Source organism: Carcharodon carcharias, chromosome 2, assembly GCF_017639515.1.
Source record: "Carcharodon carcharias isolate sCarCar2 chromosome 2, sCarCar2.pri, whole genome shotgun sequence".
NCBI lineage: Eukaryota > Metazoa > Chordata > Chondrichthyes > Lamniformes > Lamnidae > Carcharodon > Carcharodon carcharias.
In genome coordinates, this window is record NC_054468.1 from 139,309,018 (window position 1) to 139,326,860 (window position 17,843).

General features: G+C 44.9%; 1 protein-coding gene across 1 annotated transcript in view; it reads left to right on the forward strand.

Moving 5' to 3' along the window:
* The window catches only part of prkn (parkin RBR E3 ubiquitin protein ligase), a 1,436,618-nt gene that overhangs the window by 614,512 nt on the left and 804,263 nt on the right, over nt 1-17,843 (forward strand). Inside the window, exon 5 of the mRNA XM_041208007.1 lies at nt 6,744-6,755. Coding sequence (XP_041063941.1) covers nt 6,744-6,755 — 12 coding nt within the window. The remainder of the gene's footprint in view (nt 1-6,743; nt 6,756-17,843) is intronic.

Sequence of the window (17,843 nt, forward strand, 5' to 3'; positions counted from 1 at the left end):
AAATGCTTTGCCTGGTGTCTGGTTAAGTTTATTGGTCGTTGTTGCCTTAGTGGAGATTATTTTGGGAATTTTTTAAAAAGTTATGATAGTAGTAATTTGTTGCCATGTATATATGTTTAACTTGAGAAAATTAATAAATGTCTCATGTAGTTTGATATAAAAACCTCTCAAGAACTGGTGGTCTTATTCCTGAATTTAGAGCTGCAACTCAAAACTTACCATTTGAAAATATAGGTTATGACAGTTGTTTAAAGTTTCCCTCTGGGATTTTAAAAAACAGCCTTTACCAACTGCTGTGTCATAAGAAGCAGTGAATGTAGAGGGACTAGAACCATTAATAAATTTGGTAGAAATCGGCTATAATAATTTACCACCCCTAAAAATGGTTTAAGTTCAGAGATGTTCTTAGGTGCAGGTGCCTCTCTGATTCCTTTAACTTTCTCATCAACAGGTGTAACCCTTGGGCATCTACCTGAATAAATGACTTCATTTGTCTAAAAAGTGCATTTTTCATTCCTTAGGTGCACTCCTGCTTCTAGAAATCGTTTCAGGACTTGCTCTAGATTAGCCAAATGTTCCTTTTCTGTAAATCCAGTTATTGGTACCTCATCCAGGCAGACCACATCTTGAGGTAGTCCTTGCGGCAAGCTCTCCATCGTGCTCTGAAAAATGGCACAAGCCAAAGAAACACCCAAGGGCAGGTGTGTATGTTGATATAACCCTTTGTGGGTATTTATGGTCACAAATTCTCGGGAGGCATCATTCAGCTCCAGCTGCTGATACGCGTGACTCATGCCAAACTTTGTATTCATTGTCCCCCCTGCTAGTTTGGCATAGAGGTATTTAATCTTGGCAATAGGGTACCTGTCCATTTTGGCTGCTTTGTTGACCATTAATTTATAGTCCCCAAAGATCCGGATGTTGTGGTCTGGTTTAAGGATAGGGGCTATGGGTGCTGCGCACTCTGAGAACTGACCCGCTTTCATGACACTCAGCCTCTCTACCGCTTCAACACAGCGTCAACCTTCTCTCTCAGGGTGTATGGTATCAGTCTTGCTATCGAGAAGCGAGAACCTTGGTCTGTGGGCCTTGGATTTTTCCAAGTTCATCCTTGAAGAATGTCATTTTTTTTAGCAGCTCTGTCAGCCCCCTGCATACAACTGGAAGATTTCGGACCAGTTTAATTTAATCTCTTTCAACCAATCGCGACCTAGAAGGTTTGGCTCTTCACCTTCTATGACCATCACTGGTAGCTGTGCCAATTGATGTCTGTAATGAACTGTTACTCCGGTGATACCTTTTACTTGGATTTCTTTACCTGTGTACATTTTTAACATGGCAGTATTTTGTTTCAAATTTAATTGTTGACCACCTTCATTTAAATATCTGTAGAAGTGCCCGTGTCTATTTTCATTTTTAAGGGTTTACCATTCACTTGCACTGTGACAATAATTGGCTCTGTCTTCCCAACTTTCATGTTGCATAAATGTCAGAATTGATTGTTTCTGGCTCTTCTACACTATATACTTCAGTGGACTTCGAAAGTTGCCTGGAAGGCTGCTTAAATCTCATTTTGCAATGTTTCAATATTTGTCCACTTCTGTGACAAAAATAACAGTCCACCTTTTTTAAATTGCTAATCATTAGGAGTATGATTGTTTCCACATTAATAAATTTTAGTTTTCGACTTTGCTGCTAGCTGTTTCATCTAGGTTTTCAGTTAGCGGAGGCCATTTCCTGCTGTGCAGTGGAGTCCCGGCTTTTCGCGCCACTTTTGGCTGATTGGTCCTGCCCAACCAGGAGAACGATGCCATTTTTCACCCCTTGAACTGCATGTGAATCTTTTACAGCGCTTTCCATCACAAGCACTATTTCTGAAGATTTCTTAAAATCAAGTTCTGCTTCAGCCAGCAATATTCATTGAATAGCATCCTCCTGCATGCCACATACCAAACGATCCCTCAGCATGTCATCCAGGGTTTCACAATATTGTCGTTTCACATAATTTCACCACATAGGTAGCAATGGTCTCTCCCTGGGCTCTGTTCCATGAATTGAACCTGAACCTCTGCATTGTGACCGAGGGCTTGGGTTAGAAATGTCCCTTAACGAGGTCTACTAATTCACTGAAGGGTTTTGAATCAGGGCACTGGCAGCCGTCAAGCTCCGAGTTAATCTGTAGGTTTTTCTCCCACAAATACTCAGGAGAATCGCTCTCCACTCTTCCTCCCCCACGATTTTGTTGGCTTGAAAGAAGAACGGAAGATGTTCTATATATTGAGACCAGTCTGTGGCTAGTTCAAAGGGATCAATTCTGCCAAACCATGGCATCTAGAATGAGTATATCTTCCTTTCTTTTTAATTATCCTACATACTCACAATCTCTCAGCGAGTTATAGCACCAGATTCGATTCATCCTCATTGCCTCAGTTTGTTATAGAATTGATCTTCTAGGCAACTTTTTTTTGGTGGACACATTTAACTTTATTTGTAAGACAGCAGCAGCAGCTACATGTGCGAATCTAACTCCATAACCAAGGAAGAACTCTCTCCTGGAGGCTCCCCATGCTGCTTACTCATTGGTTTATACAGGTCATGTGATCTTACAACACAGGATTATTCTTAAAGCTACAATCCTACGTTTCTGAAGACTATAATTATTACAAAAGGTGAAGTATACTCAGGCCATTACGACAAAAACAAATTTTATCCCATTTTGACAATCTAATCAAACCAACATAATCTTCTCTGGTCCTCATTCCCAAATCAATAAACATAAACAAAAACATTACACAACAGAACATCACATGTGCCCAGTTGCCCTTGTGCTCATGGTGCCTCAAACTTACGTTTGGTGCCCCTGCACAACCCTTCACCTCGCTAGCAGCAGCATTGGAGACAGCCTGTTCACTCTGGTGCCTTGTTGGCCTTGATGACCTTGGCAGTCGTCCTTTGGCCAGTGGAACCTGTGCTGGCCCCACCTGGGAGGGAGTGGACAGTGCCATGGCTGGCTTCTCCCCAGTCATTACAGCCTCATCAGGTGCCATGGTCACTGGCAGAGGGGTGGAGGACCTGCTGCCGGCATCCAGGGCGCCCTGAGAGGAACCTGCAGAGAGAACAAGCAACTCATTCTGGACCTCCTTGCTTGCCATTGATGGACAGTCACCTACCTGGGATACTGGGTGCCTCATCCATTTCCCACACGGACACTGACCACCTGAGGTCATTGCCTGTGTGAGAGCTTGCAGGTCCAAATAAAAGGAATCCCGATTCTGTCCCTGGAGCTGCTTCTCCATGACAGTCGCCACTTTCTCAATGAGGAGGCAGTGCGCTCAGCCATGACAGTCAATGTAGTGCCTATGCTATGCATGGACTCCTCCACGACAGAGACCATGGCATGCAGGGTCTCTGCCAAATCCTCCCGCACATCCCACTGGACATCCAGCATCTGCCACCTAATGGACGGCTCCGGAGGCTCACTATCTGCCTTTGACTCAGCATCGTCCTGATCTCCAGTAGTCCGCCAACTTCTGATGTCCTGGGCACTCTCTGCCTCTGCCTGCACCTCAAACGAGCATGAAGTGCCCTCACCATTATGCTCCAACATTTTAACTGGAGATCTAATGCCCACTGAGGTGCTAGTAGCTGCACTGGTGCCTAGTTCGGAGAGCTGTTGTGGCACAGGTGCATGTGAAGCCTGGCGGTCCTCTGGTGTCAGGGGTGGCTCTTCGGGGTCCTGCGACTGGTTGCATGCTGGTGAATCTAAGGGAGAACAACAACATGTCATAAGTTTAAATCATCACACTGTCACTGTGCATGCCAGGCATGCTGATGAGACAATGGAGATCTATATCATGGTGCCATTGTCTTTCAATGATCAATGGGGGATCCAGTTTTGAGGCTCGCATCAATGATGATACAAAACAAGAATGTTTGCACAATCTGAAACTCTCACCTCTGTGCACTGCACTCTAATCTTCGTCTGATAACCCAACCACTCCGTGGCCGGCTGACTAAGGTGCATGGCACCTCTCCAGCTCCAAGGCATCCTGCTTCTGGATAGGATTAGTGTGTGTGAGGAGCCTCTGCCAGTCTGCAACCTTTCAATGTTGTTATGGGTCATCTTCTCCTGAAGGGACAGAGGACCATGGATTAGTCCAGTCTCTACCTGCACCACCATTGCAGCCTGGCCAACTTCACCTGAGGAACAGCTCGCAGGGCACATCCGAGTCATGGCCCTTGAGCCACAAGGCACTCAGTCCAAGCAGCCAAGGATCACCTCATTGGCCAGCTCCGGTATCATTGACAGTTGGCACTCAGACTCTAATACCCCTGAGCTCCACGGTGGGTGGAGAGGAGGCACGGATGGCCAGACCTTAACAATGATCCATGCCAATACGGCACTCACCCTCCCCGAGCGCAGCAGGTCGTTAAACATTTTGCGGCACTGCACCCATGTACACCACACAATGTCATGATTGCTGACATGTGCTGCCACCTCCTCCCAAGTTCTTTTTGTTAGATGTGGTGGCCTCCTCCTTCCATCTCTGGGGACAAGGGTGTCCCTTCTGGTAGCCACCTCCTCTTGGAGGACCGCGAGGCACTCACCTGAAAACCAGGGGGCCGTGTGCCCACATGACCTGCCTCCTGTCTGGTGTCTCCAGCCACACTTGAGGCTATAACTTCGGTCTTCAGACTAAAGCAAATATGTTCTTCCCTGGCAGCCTTCAAGGAGCTGCTTGTGCCGCTTTTAAACTGCTTGCTGGGTCGCCATTGGACTCAGTGGCCAGCAGGCCCCCACCCCCATCCAGCCCTTCTTGACCATTGGGAAGACGTGTTTCACATTGGGTGGGCCTTAATTGGCCAGGCAGCGTGAAATCGCAGTTGGGGGCCGATTGCCTGTTTCCTGACTGGTCATGGGCCCACCGATCGCCCACCAAGGGTAAAGTTCAGGCCTCTGTTAACTCATTTGCAGAACTTAGATTATGTTAGCCTTATGAATAATGTTAAATAGTAATTGTAAACTTAGCTTTTCCCTGTATCCATACAAAGTTTCCACAATGTCATGACCCTTTTATTATATTCAAAAAGTAACCGCTGTCCACTTCAGCTTCTAAGATTTCTGGCTCTTTCCAGGTATCCACTTGGAACACATGTAGAATGTCCCAGTCTGTAGCCCATTGGTGCATCAAAGAGGTGACCAATTTCATGTTCAAGAGCCCTGATGACAGTGTGCACAATCGCACCAATCCGGAAAGTCAGGTGAAAGGTTCATTGGCTTCAGGTCCATCGCTGGATTCTCCTAGGTGCAAGATGTTATTGAGTTCATGCATGTGACCATCAGGGCTCCCATGGGCCATCTAGTGACATCCATCAACAGGAAGAGCTTCTATTCCATCAATGCCCATCTGGTCTGTGACCATTGAAAGTAGATCCTTTAGGTGTGTGCATGGTTCCCAGGAAGCAACCATGACCCTTACATGCTAAGGCAGTCCTCAGTTGCACAGTTTTTCCAGCTCCCTGGATATGCTAAGGCACGAAGAAAACATGGCTACCCACTAAAGGCATGTCTACTCATGCTGGTGAGGGAAGAGAAGTACAACACTTATCACAGGTAAAATAGAGCGGCCACTGAGCAGGCTGTTGGCCTCTTGAAGATGCAATTCATATGCTTGCAATGAATTGGTGGAGCTATTCAGTATGCCCCTTTGAGGGTCTCGCGTGTTGTGGTGGTCAGCTGCGAACTGCACAACTTAGCATTGCAGCGGGGCGGGGGGGGGGGGGGGGGGGTGGTCACATAGCACAGAGGGCATTGTTTATTACCATAACAAAAATAAAAATACCTGGAGAAACACAGCAGGTCTGACAGCATCTGTGGAGAGGAACAAAATTAACATTTCGAGTCCATATGACTCTTCAACAGAACTAAGGAAAAATAGAAAAGAGGTGAAATATAAGCTGGTTTAAGGAGGGGTGAGACAGGTAGAGCTGGATAGAGGACCAGTGATTGGTGGAGATAGCCAAAAGATGTTATAGACAAAAGGGCAAAGAGGTGTTGAAGGTGGCAATATTATCTAAGGAATGTGCTAGTAGGTGATATTAAGGGTAGAAAGCAGGACGAGCAAGGTACAGATAGCCCTAGTGGGGGGTGGGGTGGGGGGAAGGGATCAAAATGGGCTAAAAGGTAGAGATAAAACAATGGATGGAAATACATTTAAAAATAATGGAAATAGGTGGGAAAAGAAAAATCTATATAAATTATTGGAAAAAGGGGGAGATCAGAAAGGGGATGGGGATTGAGGAGAGGGTTCATGATCTAAAATTGTTAAACTCAATATTCAGTCCGGAAGGCTGTAAAGTGCCTAGTTGGAAGATGAGGAGCTGTTCCTCCAGTCTGCATTGAACTTCACAATGCAGCAGGCCAAGGATGAGAGCAGGGTGGAGTGTTGAATTGGCAAGTGACAGGGAGGTCTGGGTCATGCTTGCGAACAGATCGAAGGCATTCCACAAAGCAGTCACCCAGACTGCATTTGGTCTCTACAATGTAGAGGAAACCGCATTGGGAGCAGCGAATGAAGTAGACTAAATTGCGGGAAGTGCAAGTTAAATGCTGCTTCACTTGAAAGGAGTGTTTGGGCCCTTGGACGGTGAGGAGGGGGGAAGTAAAGGGGCAGGTGTTGCACCTTCTGAGGTTGCATGTGAAGGTGCCGTGGGAAGGGGTTGAGGTGTAGGGGGTGATGGAGGAGTGGACCAGGGTGTCTCGGAGGGAACTATCTCTGCGAAATGCCGCTGGGGGGGGTGAAGGGAAGATGGGTTTGGTGGTGGCATCATGCTGGAGTTGGTGGAAATGGCGGAGGATGATGCTTTGAATGCGGAGGCTGGTGGGGTGATAAGTGAGGACAAGGGGGACCCTATCATGTTTCTGGGAGGGAGAGGAAGGTATGAGGGTGGATGCGTGGGAGATGGGCCAGACACAGTTGAGGGTCCTGTCAACCACCATGGGTGGAAAACCTCGGTTAAGGAAGAAGGAAGACAAGTCAGAGGAACTGCTTTTGAAAGTGGCATCATCAGAACAGATGCGACGGAGGTGAAGGAACTGAAGGAATGGGATGGAGCCCTTACAGGAAGTGGGGTGTGAGGAGTGTAGTCGAGGTAGCTGTGGGAGGCGGTAGGCTTGTACTGAATATTGGTGGACAGTCTATCACCAAAAATTGAGACAGAAAGGTCAAGGAAGAGGAGGGAAGTGTCAGAGATGGACCATGTGAAAATGATGGAGGGGTGGAAATTGGAAGCAAAATTAATAACTTTTTCCAGATCCAGACAAGAGCATGAAGCAGCACTGAAGCAATCATTGATGTACCGGAGAAAGAATTGTGGGAGGGGGCCGGAGTAGGACTGGAACAAGGAATGTTCCACATACCCCATAAAGAGACAGGCATAACTGGGGCCCATGCAGGTACCCATAGCCACACCTTTTATTTGGAGGAAGTGAGAGAAGTTTAAGGAGAAATTGTTCAGTGAGAGAACAAGTTCAACCAGACAGAGGAGACTGGTGGTGGATGGGGATTGTTCGGGCCTCTGTTCGACGAAGAAGTGGAGACCATCCTGGTGGGGGATGGAGGTGTAGAGGGATTGGATGTCCATGGTGAAGAGGAGGCGGTTGGGGCCAGGGAACTGGAAATTGTTGATATGATGTAGGGTGTCAGAGGAATCACGGATGTAGATGGGAAGGGACTGGACAAGGGGAGAGAGAACGGAGTCAAGAAATGAGTTCCGTGAGGCAGGAACAGGCTGATACGATCGGTCTGCTGGGACAGTCCTGTTTGTGGATTTAGGTTAGGAGGTAGAAGCATGCCGTCCAAGGTTGGGAGACTATGAGGTTGGAAGCTGTGGAAGGAAGATCTCCAGAGGAGATGAGGTTAGTAACAGTCCTGGAAACAATGGCGTGATGTTCAGTGGTGGGGTCATGGTCCAGGGGGAGATAGGAGGAAGTGTCTGCGAGTTGACACTCAGCCTCTGCAAGGTAGAGGTCAGTGCAGCTGGACCTGGAAAAATTTATTAATTTTGCTTCCAATTTCCACCCCTCCATCATTTTCACATGTTCCATCTCTGACACTTCCCTTCCCTTCCTTGACCTTTCTGTCTCAATTTCTGGTGATAGACTGTCCACCAATAGCTATTACAAGCCTACCGATTCCCACAGCTACCTCGACTACAGTTCCTCACACCCCACTTCCTGTAAGGACTCCATCCTATTTTCTCAGTTCCTTCGCCTCCATCGCATCTGTTCTGATGATGCCATTTTCAAAAACAGTTCCTCTGACTTGTCTTCCTTCTTCCTTAACCGAGGTTTTCCACCCATGGTGGTTGACAGGGCCATCAACTGTGTCTGGCCCATCTCTTGCGCGTCCACCCTCACACCTTCCTCTCCCTCCCAGAACCATAATAGGGTCCCCCTTGTCCTCACTTATCACCCCACCAGCCTCCACATTCGAAGGATCATCCTCCACCATTTCCACCAACTCCAGCATTATGCCACTACTAAACACATCTTCCCTTCACCCCCCCCCTCCCCTGGCGGCATTCTGCAGGGATTGTTCCCTCTGGGACACCCTGGTCCACTCCTCCATCACCCCCTACACCTCAACCCCTTCTCACGGCACCTTCACATGCAACCGCAGAAGGTGCAACACCTGCCCCTTTATTTCCCTTCTCCTTACAGTCCAAGGGCCCATACACTCCTTTCAAGTGAAGCAGCATTTCACTTGCACTTCCCTCAATTTAGTCTACTGCATTCGCTGCTCCCAATGCGGTTTCCTCTACATTGGAGAGACCAAACGCAGACTGGGTGACCGCTTTGTGGAACACCTTCGATCTGTCCGCAAGCATGACCCAGACCTCCCTGTCACTTGCCATTTCAACACTCTACCCTGCTCTCATGCCCACATGTCCATCCTTGGCCTGCTGCATTGTTCCAGTGAAGTTCAACGCAAACTGGAGGAACAGCACCTCATCTTCCGACTAGGCACTTTACAGCCTTCCGGACTGAATATTGAGTTCAACAATTTTAGCTCATGAACTCTCTCCTCCATCCCCATCCCCTTTCCGATCCCCCTTTTTTCCAATAATTTATATAGATTTTTCTCTTCCGGCCTATTTCCATTATTTTTAAATGTATTTCCATCCATTGTTTTATCTCTACCTTTTAGCCTATTTCGATCCCTTCCCCCCACCCCACCCCCACTAGGGCTATTTGTACCTTGCTTGTCCTGCTTTCTACCCTTAATGTCACCTATTAGCACATTTCTTAGATAATATTGCCACCTTCAACGCCTCTTTGTCCTTTTGTCTATGACATCTTTTGGCTATCTCCACCTATCACTGGTCCTCTATCCAGTTCTACCTGTCCCACCCCTCCTTAAACCCGCTTATATTTCACCTCTTTTCTATTTTTCCTTAGTTCTGTTGAAGACTCATACGGACTTGAAAGTTAACTGTGTTCCTCTCCACAGATGCTGTCAGACCTGCTGAGTTTTTCCAGGTATTTTTATTTTTGTTTTGGATTTCCAGCATCTGCAGTTTTTTGCTTTTATTTTGTTTATTACCATGCCTTCTCTGATGATGAGGTTGTGAAGGAGCCAGCTGACCAGGTGATGTAAGATGAGGGCCCCCTTGGAGCACAGGCAAGGCACAGTGTGGTACGTGCAAGGAAGGCTTTGTTTGTCCTAATGCATAGCCATTTCCTGTGATCCATGTACCCTTTCAAAGATCCTGCAAATATTGCAAATTGTGTACATCTCCAACATCCACTGAGCAGCCTTCTGGTCAGACTTTCCATGAGTGTCACCAGTCTCTTAATAGAGGAAGCTAAGCGTGCATTCAGCGGGCACATGGTAGCACTCATGGCCTGGATTGTCTCCTCCATCACCTACTCATGGGTGTGCATAACTTCTGGAAGTTCTGTCAGATGTTCTATCCCCTCCTACTGTAGCTGCAGCAGTTTCCGTGTTGTTGTAGCCAACACCAAAGGCCTGTCATTAGCCTAGAGCTCAACATGGGCTTCAACTCCCCCAGTCTGCTGAATATTAGTGACCTTGGCTGCCACAGTTTCCATCAGCATCCATGATGTGCTCACCAGCTTGTGAACTGAACCTACTTGTAAACAGATATGCATTGACGTGAAAGTATCTACACTGGTGGAGGATGTGAAGGAATGATGGGACACTACACCCTCTGAATATCCTTCCTCCTCCTCAAAGTTGGCTGGTTGACACCTGATCTCTTGAGCTCCGTGTGTATAGGCTTGACCCTGACCTGCATGAAAGAGCAGAAACATGCAAAGGTTAAGGGCTTCCCATTTCCTCATATCAGCCATGCTTGCTCTGGAGCTCTATGTGTCCAACATTGGTCAAATGAGCACTATGCCTTCTGTGTGCCAGATGCACCCTGGTGTACCTGTGCTCATTAACTTGCCCCCTTAGGTTAGCACCTCAATCTCATCATCAGCAGTTGCACAGCCACCCTAGTGGCCTGCCAACTCTAAAGCCTCCTCCTCCATAGGTCTATGATTTCACAGGGACAGCACTCCTCCGCTACTCATGGCCCTCTCTTTAGTGTTTTATGGTGTCTTTCCCTGCAAGCACAAAAGGGTAGACTGTTAGTTTTCAAGCACACTGCCTATGTTGGTAGAGGCCCAGTGGACCATGATAGGGGCACATGAATGCCACTTGCATATAACCAATCTTGAGGGATCTTGTGGGGGTCAGCAAAGACTTATGGACACCTCTCACCAAAAGGCAGCTATGCTTTTGACAAGGTATGTTGCTGCCTGACCCCCTTGCCATAGACTGGATGGTTGACCCTTTGGTATCAAGCGAACCTTCTTGGATCACCATATACAAGCCCTTAAAGGAAAAGAAGTATGGAGAGATCCCCTTGGTGGGCCGAATGTGGTTATTGATGTGCTTTCAGCACTGAATCCAGGATCTGGGGGTGACCACATGGCTGATGACCTCCTCTGCAATTTCTGTCTAGGCTTGCTTGGTCAGGTGGGTCCCACTCCTCTTGCCTTCCCTTGAGAAGAGGACCTCCTGCCTTGCTCTTGCAGCCTTGAGAAGAGCATGCAGGGAGGCATCAATGAACCGTAGGGCCACCTAGATTTTTTCTTCTGTCATTGTTGGTGGTGTCTTCTGGTGAACACCTTGTTTGCTTTGAGTCTTCAGTGAGGGGAACAGCAACAGCAGCAGGATGTCTGAAAACAACAGTAGCAGCAAAACCCAAGGCAACAGCAACAGGACAACTCAAGGCATCAGGAACAGAACGGAGTCCTTTAAACACGGAGCAACAAATGCGGGGCAGACAGCCCTTTAAGTATGGAGCCAAAACCTGGCACAGCATCAACTGATCTTGACCTCATTGCCCTTCTGCTGCCTCAGGGTCAGGATTGGAGGGCCCCTGTGTGTTGCGTTGCTTAACTGGATGGCTAAGATTGTGTGTGACTGGCTGCCAAATGCACAAACAGAAATGGCACCCGCTTACGCTGCTAACACTGTAACCTGCACCTCAGGGATAAAATTCAGCCCACCACATGCAGATCCCACCATGTGCAGATCCCACCTTTGTTACATTCCAGATAACATGTCATGCTGATTCATTTGCTGTGAATGTGAGATCAATCAATGATTTTTAATCAGTATCGGCCTCATGTTCCTCTCAGAATTCACGCCTTTGCGCCATTGCCCGGCCAGGTCATAGCTCTCAGGTACCTGAAAGAAAAAAGGCAGAAGAACAGGGTTGTAGTGAGGGAAAGGGGGAAAAAGCAAGAGGTGCATGCTTACACTAGCTGCACATTGTAAATCAGAAGGAATTGTACAATGAGGAGAATAGTAGGATATAAGAAGGATGATTAGCTATGAGCATACTGCCTTCATCAATCCTTTCAGCTCCACTGATGGCCATGGCCTCAGTCATGGATGCTCCAGCAGTGTTGAGCACCCGTCTTCTCCATCAGTGAGGACATCCATTTAAGCCTGCTTCCTGCCAGTTAGCACTGCTGCCTTTGGTTATGCACCCTCTTGTCCTTCAAGAAAGAGAGAAGACTGTCAGTGATGAGTGTGGCACAATATATTTGGGCATTATGGCTGTCATGGTTGAAAAGCTGGCATGTGTGCAATGTGTGAGATGTGGATATGAAGTTTGCAGCAATGCTATGTGATGGAGGGTGAGGTAAAGCTAAGGATGTTCAGTATGAATTGTCAACGATGGAATTTGTTCAAAGATGAGAGTTGAGGGTGATGCATTGATCAGTTTTTTTGAGGCTAATGGTATAGCTGGTGCATTGTCACATTGCATACACTAACCTTGACCACTTGTGTGAGATCATTGGACCTCTTTTGGCATTGTGCCCAGTTCCTTGGGGCCAAACTATTGTCACTGATTTGCATAGCTATCTGCTCCTATTGCCTTCTCAAGGTTTTCTGGAGAGCCTCTTGACCCCTTTTGGGTAGAGCACCTCCCTCCAGCTGTCAGCATCCTGTGCCAAGCTCTCCAGTGCAGCATCTGAGAACCTTGGAGCCCATTGTATGTCATGTTGTGGCATTCCTGTGTCTTTACCAGGTCAAAGTACTTGTGCAACTAATTCAGGCACCGGGTCCAGTCTATGTGCACCTTGCTTTTAAGGCTAGTTTTAAGCAGTACAGGTTAGCTTAAACTTCACACAATTTTGCACCCCTTGCTGAGTGGCTGCATGCTGCAGTCACGTAAATGAGCAGGCAGCAGTAAGTTTGCATGCTGCCTCCCTTGAAACAAATGTGTGTGGTTTATCAGGCATTGCAATCCCTGCAGCTGTTATTCCCACCTTTATCTGTAGAATTAAATTTAGCTTTCTGAATCAATTGCAGTTTCGAATCCACAGCACAAAACTGCTCATAATTCAGGAGCAAATAATACTTTCAGGAAAAATGGCTGCAATGGAAAATATATGGGTATTATGATTTAATGTTCCTGATCCAGACCATTGTGGTTAGACAGTACTTACCAAAACTTCAGGTATGGAAGTCAATGCGCCTGATTTCACATCCAAGTGATTTTTCTTCCATTAAAGTGAATAGACACAAAGTAATTCAAGCTGTGAACTGAGAATCTCTGTCTCTAGGTTTGCAGTGTACTCCCATTGTGCTGTAGCAGACAGTGCTCTTCTGAGGCTGGGTTAGAGTACAACATTGGGGAAGATCAGAAGTTTTAGCGTATGCCTAACCTGTCCTACATCTGAGCATGACTCTGGAATACTTCATGCTGACAAGAGGTGCTGCAGGGGGATGAATATGTTCCATTGTCCACTGTTGACACCCCTTGCCTTGATTTAATCCCTCCTGTTTAAAAGAATTCTGATTAATTTTCAACATTTTTCTTTGCTCTGAGTAATTATTCTAATCTTTAGAAAGTGTCTACTACCTGAAAATTTAATGTAAATCTACACTGCCTGAGAATTTTCATCCATTGAAATCAATGGGCAGAAAATTGCCTCCACAGAGGAAACCTCAAGTGATTTCAATTGTACATTGTAGTTCACTCTCTTGACACTATTGGACTCTGTAACATTACCAAGATGGCTGTGCCATTATATCATTTGGTTTAAACAATTGTTTATGTTATCACTTAGAAGAAACAACATAATTTGTATGTTTGTGTTAAAAAGATAATTATTTTTGCCAGTTTAATTTCGGCTCCTGAAGCTACATTTTCGTCTTTACAAGTAGAGTCATAGTCCAGAAGGAAGGGAAGTCCCTTAGCTTTTGGGTTCAATTTCCAACAATATAGTAATTTATTGGAGATAAAACCAAGTGTGTGATGGAAGGTCTGAGTCACCACTGGGATTTCCTTCCCCTTTAAATAAGATTTGTAATAAATTATTATTCAAGCAACGAGAGTGGTTTTGAACATCAAAAGATAATTTAAAATGGATCTTGAATTTTTTTTATCTTAAGTGGGTTTTGCAGTAATTTGATACAGGCATGAAATTTCAATCACATTCCGGCTCTGCAGCTTTTCTCTTCTATTGGAGATTTGTCAGTTTTTCATTGAAACGTGTAACATATAATTAGCCTATGCCAATAGTGACGTTGGAAAGTAAACATTTATAAAAATACAAACAGCAAACATAATTGCTGTCATGGAACAGGAATTCAAGCATAGATGGGCTTTATAAAAGAAAGAAAAAGTGTTGATGTTGCTTTTTTTATGAGGAGGTTGCTACAAGGTAGTAGAACAAAGATTTGCACCACCTTTTGCTACCTGATGAGTTTTCTATATTGGTCAAACCATCAGGGGAAGTGTGGAACAGAGGATTGATTTAAGTACTAATCCCGATGGCAGGGTGGGGGTGGGAATGTGGGCTGGGTGGGTGCAGGGACCTCCATTCCTATCCCCACCTGGCTGACTGCAATTTTAAATTGGAGGCTGAAAGGATTTCCATAGGAAGTCAAAAGAAATTAAGCCCGTCCATCCCCCTCTCTCCTTTCCCCATCCTCAATCTCCTTCCTCATAATTTCCTTTTCTCTTTCCTGCTCCTCCTCCTCCCCTCCTTCCTTCTCCTTTCCCCATTTTCTCTCCCATTCCTCCCCCCTCCTTTTTATCTTCCTTTTCCATCACCTTTCTTGGAGCTCCTTCATTCATCATCCACCCCCTTTCCTCCCAATTCTGCTTCCTTATTCCGTTGTTTTCCTCTAATTTCATTGCCCATTACTTTTCTGTATTAACGTGGTCAAATTGATGATTTAATCAGTCTTAAAATGAGAAATATACCACAAAAAGTAACTTGCTTATATAAGTCCCAGAGAACTGGAAAACTGCCAATGTAACACCCTTATTCAAAAAGGGAGAGAGACAAAAAACAGGTAGGCCAGATAGCTTAACACCTGTCATTGGGAAAATGTTGGAGTCTATTATGAAGGAGGTCATAGCAGAGCATTTAGAAATGTATAATATAATCAAGCAGAGTTAGCATGGCTTAATGAAGGGGAAATCCTGCCTGACAAATTTATTAGAATTCTTTGAGGAGGTAACCAGCAGGATAGATAAAGGGGAACCAGTAGATGTAATATATTTGTATTTCCAAAAGGCATTCGAAAAGGTACCACACATAAGGCTACTTAATAAGATAAGAGCCCATGGTGTTGGGGGTAGTATATTAGCATGGATAGAGGGCAGGCTAACTAATAGAAAACAGAGAGTTAGGAATGGGAGGGGGCATTTTCAGGATAGCAACCTGTAACTTGTGGAGTGCTACAGGGATCAGTGCTGGGGTCACAATTATTTACAATATATTAATGACTTGGATGAGGGAAATGAATGTACTATCACCAAGTTTGCAGATGACACAAAAATAGGTGGGCAGGCAATTAGTCAGGATGACACAATGACATAGAGGGATATAGACAGGTTACGTGATTGAGCAAAAATGTGGCAGATGGAATACAATGTGGGAAAGTGTGAGGTTATGTACTTTGGCAGGAAGGATAGAGGAGCTGAATATTATTTAAATGGAGAAAGACTGAAGAAAGCTGCAGCACAGAGGGATTTGGGGGTCCTCATGCATAATTCCCAAAAAGCTAGCATACAAATTCAGCAGGTAATAGGTAAGGCAAATGGAATGTTGGCCTTTATTTCAAAGGGAATGGAGTATAAAAATAGGGAAGTCTTGCTAAAACTATACAAGGCACTAGTTGGAGCACACTGAGAATATTGTGATTGGTTTTGGTCCCCTTATCTAAGGAAAGATATACTGGCATTGGAGGTAGTCCAGAGAAAGTTCGCTAGGTTGATCCCAGGGATGGAAGAATTTTCTTATGAGGAGAGGTTGAGTAGGTTGGGCCTGTACTCATTACAGTTTAGAAGAATAAGAGGTGACCTTATTGAAACATATAAGATCTTTAGGGGTCTTGACAGGGTAGATGCTGAGAGGTTGCTTCCCCTTGTAGGAGAGTCTATGACCAGAGGGCATAATCTCAGAGTAAGGGGCATCCATTTAAAACAGAGGTGAGGAGGAATTTCTTCTCTCAGAGGATAGTCAATCTGTGGAATTCTTTATCACAGAGGGCTGTAGAGGTTGGGTAATTAAGTATATTCAAGGCAGAGATAGACAGATTTTTAATCATTAAGGAATCAAGGGTTATAGGGAAAAGATAGGAAAGTGGAATTGAGGATTATCAGATCAGCATAATTTCATTGAATGGCAGAGCAGACTCAATGGCCGAATGGCCTACTTTTCCTCCCACGTCCTATGATCTTATGGTCTTCTAAATCTCAACATATAACGTTTTAAAATTATCGGCCATGAAATTATATGATAATGATAATTGCATACCAATTTTGATTGATGCAAAATATCTTCCACCAATATTTTAAAGGAGGCCTTACACTATTTTCATCCAAATGTTAAGTGAGAGAGAACTTTCATCCAAATGTTAAACATTTATATGCTAATATCCAAAGCCATTCAAGCTTTTAGAATATTATAGGATGCATATTACAAAAATTAATCAACATTCCGATGACTTGTATTACAACATTCGCAAAATCATTTCTCCAGTACAGATTTTATAGAGAATATCTCCATCCTCCAACACATGAAATATTTACATTGGTGCCTTAAGCTACAACTGTAAAACAAATATAGTGGAATGTAGGTGACTCACTTTTGTGCTATAATTGTATTTAGGCAGACCCTTTCATGACCTCAGGAGGCCGAAGTGTTTTACAGCCATTGAAGAACTTTTGAAGTGTAAAGTCACTGTTATAATGTAGAAAATATGATAGACAATTTGTGCACAGCAATGAAACAGTGAAGTTAAATCTGTTTTTAGGTGTTGATTGGGGGATAAATATTGACCAGGACACTTAGGGGAACTTCTTTGCCTTTCTTCAAAATAATGCTATGATATCTTTTATATCTATCCTTAGGGGCAACTGGGACCTTGGTTTAACATTTCACCTAAAAGACGGCACTCTCAGTACTGTTAACAAATTCATAATTTGGGCCTATGATTGCCACTAAGTAGTTGTGGCACTTGAATTTGATCCACTGTTTGAGAATGATTGGACATCCTAAGCTGAAGCATTAGAGGGAAGTGTTTCAATTGCCCAGGTGGCCTTTTCCTGCCCAGAACTTTTCCTATGATTTTATAATGACACTGAATTTGCTGGAGCAGGGAATCTCATGACATGCCTGGTTTTCCTTCATCCTTCAGCTCAAAAATTATTTTGTCTGCAAAATTGCTGGAAATGAGAGCTGACAATGTCATAAGAGCTGCAGGGCATCTGGGACCTTGGTGAATCTTGGGATCAGCAGTGTATCTCCTTCACCATTTAAGGATTGAGAAATAAGCGAAGGAAGGACTGAGAAGGAGGGTGAACTGGTGGGTGAATTCACCAGTTCAGAGAGAGAAAAAATGAGAGGCATAGAAAGATTGGATTAAGGGACAGAGGAAAAATTAGAGAAAGAAAAAATAAATTTAAAATTTGACATGTTTAAAGTCTCCAGCATCAATTCATTTCCAGGTGGAATGGAACTCTATACTTTTAGTTGTTCATTTTCTGTGGCAGAGAGATTAATTGGGAGTCATTAACAATGATCAGGTTGTTAAAAGGGTACTTACACTATTAATTATGTTACAATTCCCGTGGGAAAACCATAATCCAAAATAACCAATTTTACTGAATGACCGCCAAATGAAAAAAATATATAAGCAAGAATGACAGCTATCCTGGAAGGGTATGGCAGAATTGTGTTCCGCTGTGTCACTGCCACTCCCACAGGGTGCTGGAGCACAGATTGTTGGACAGCT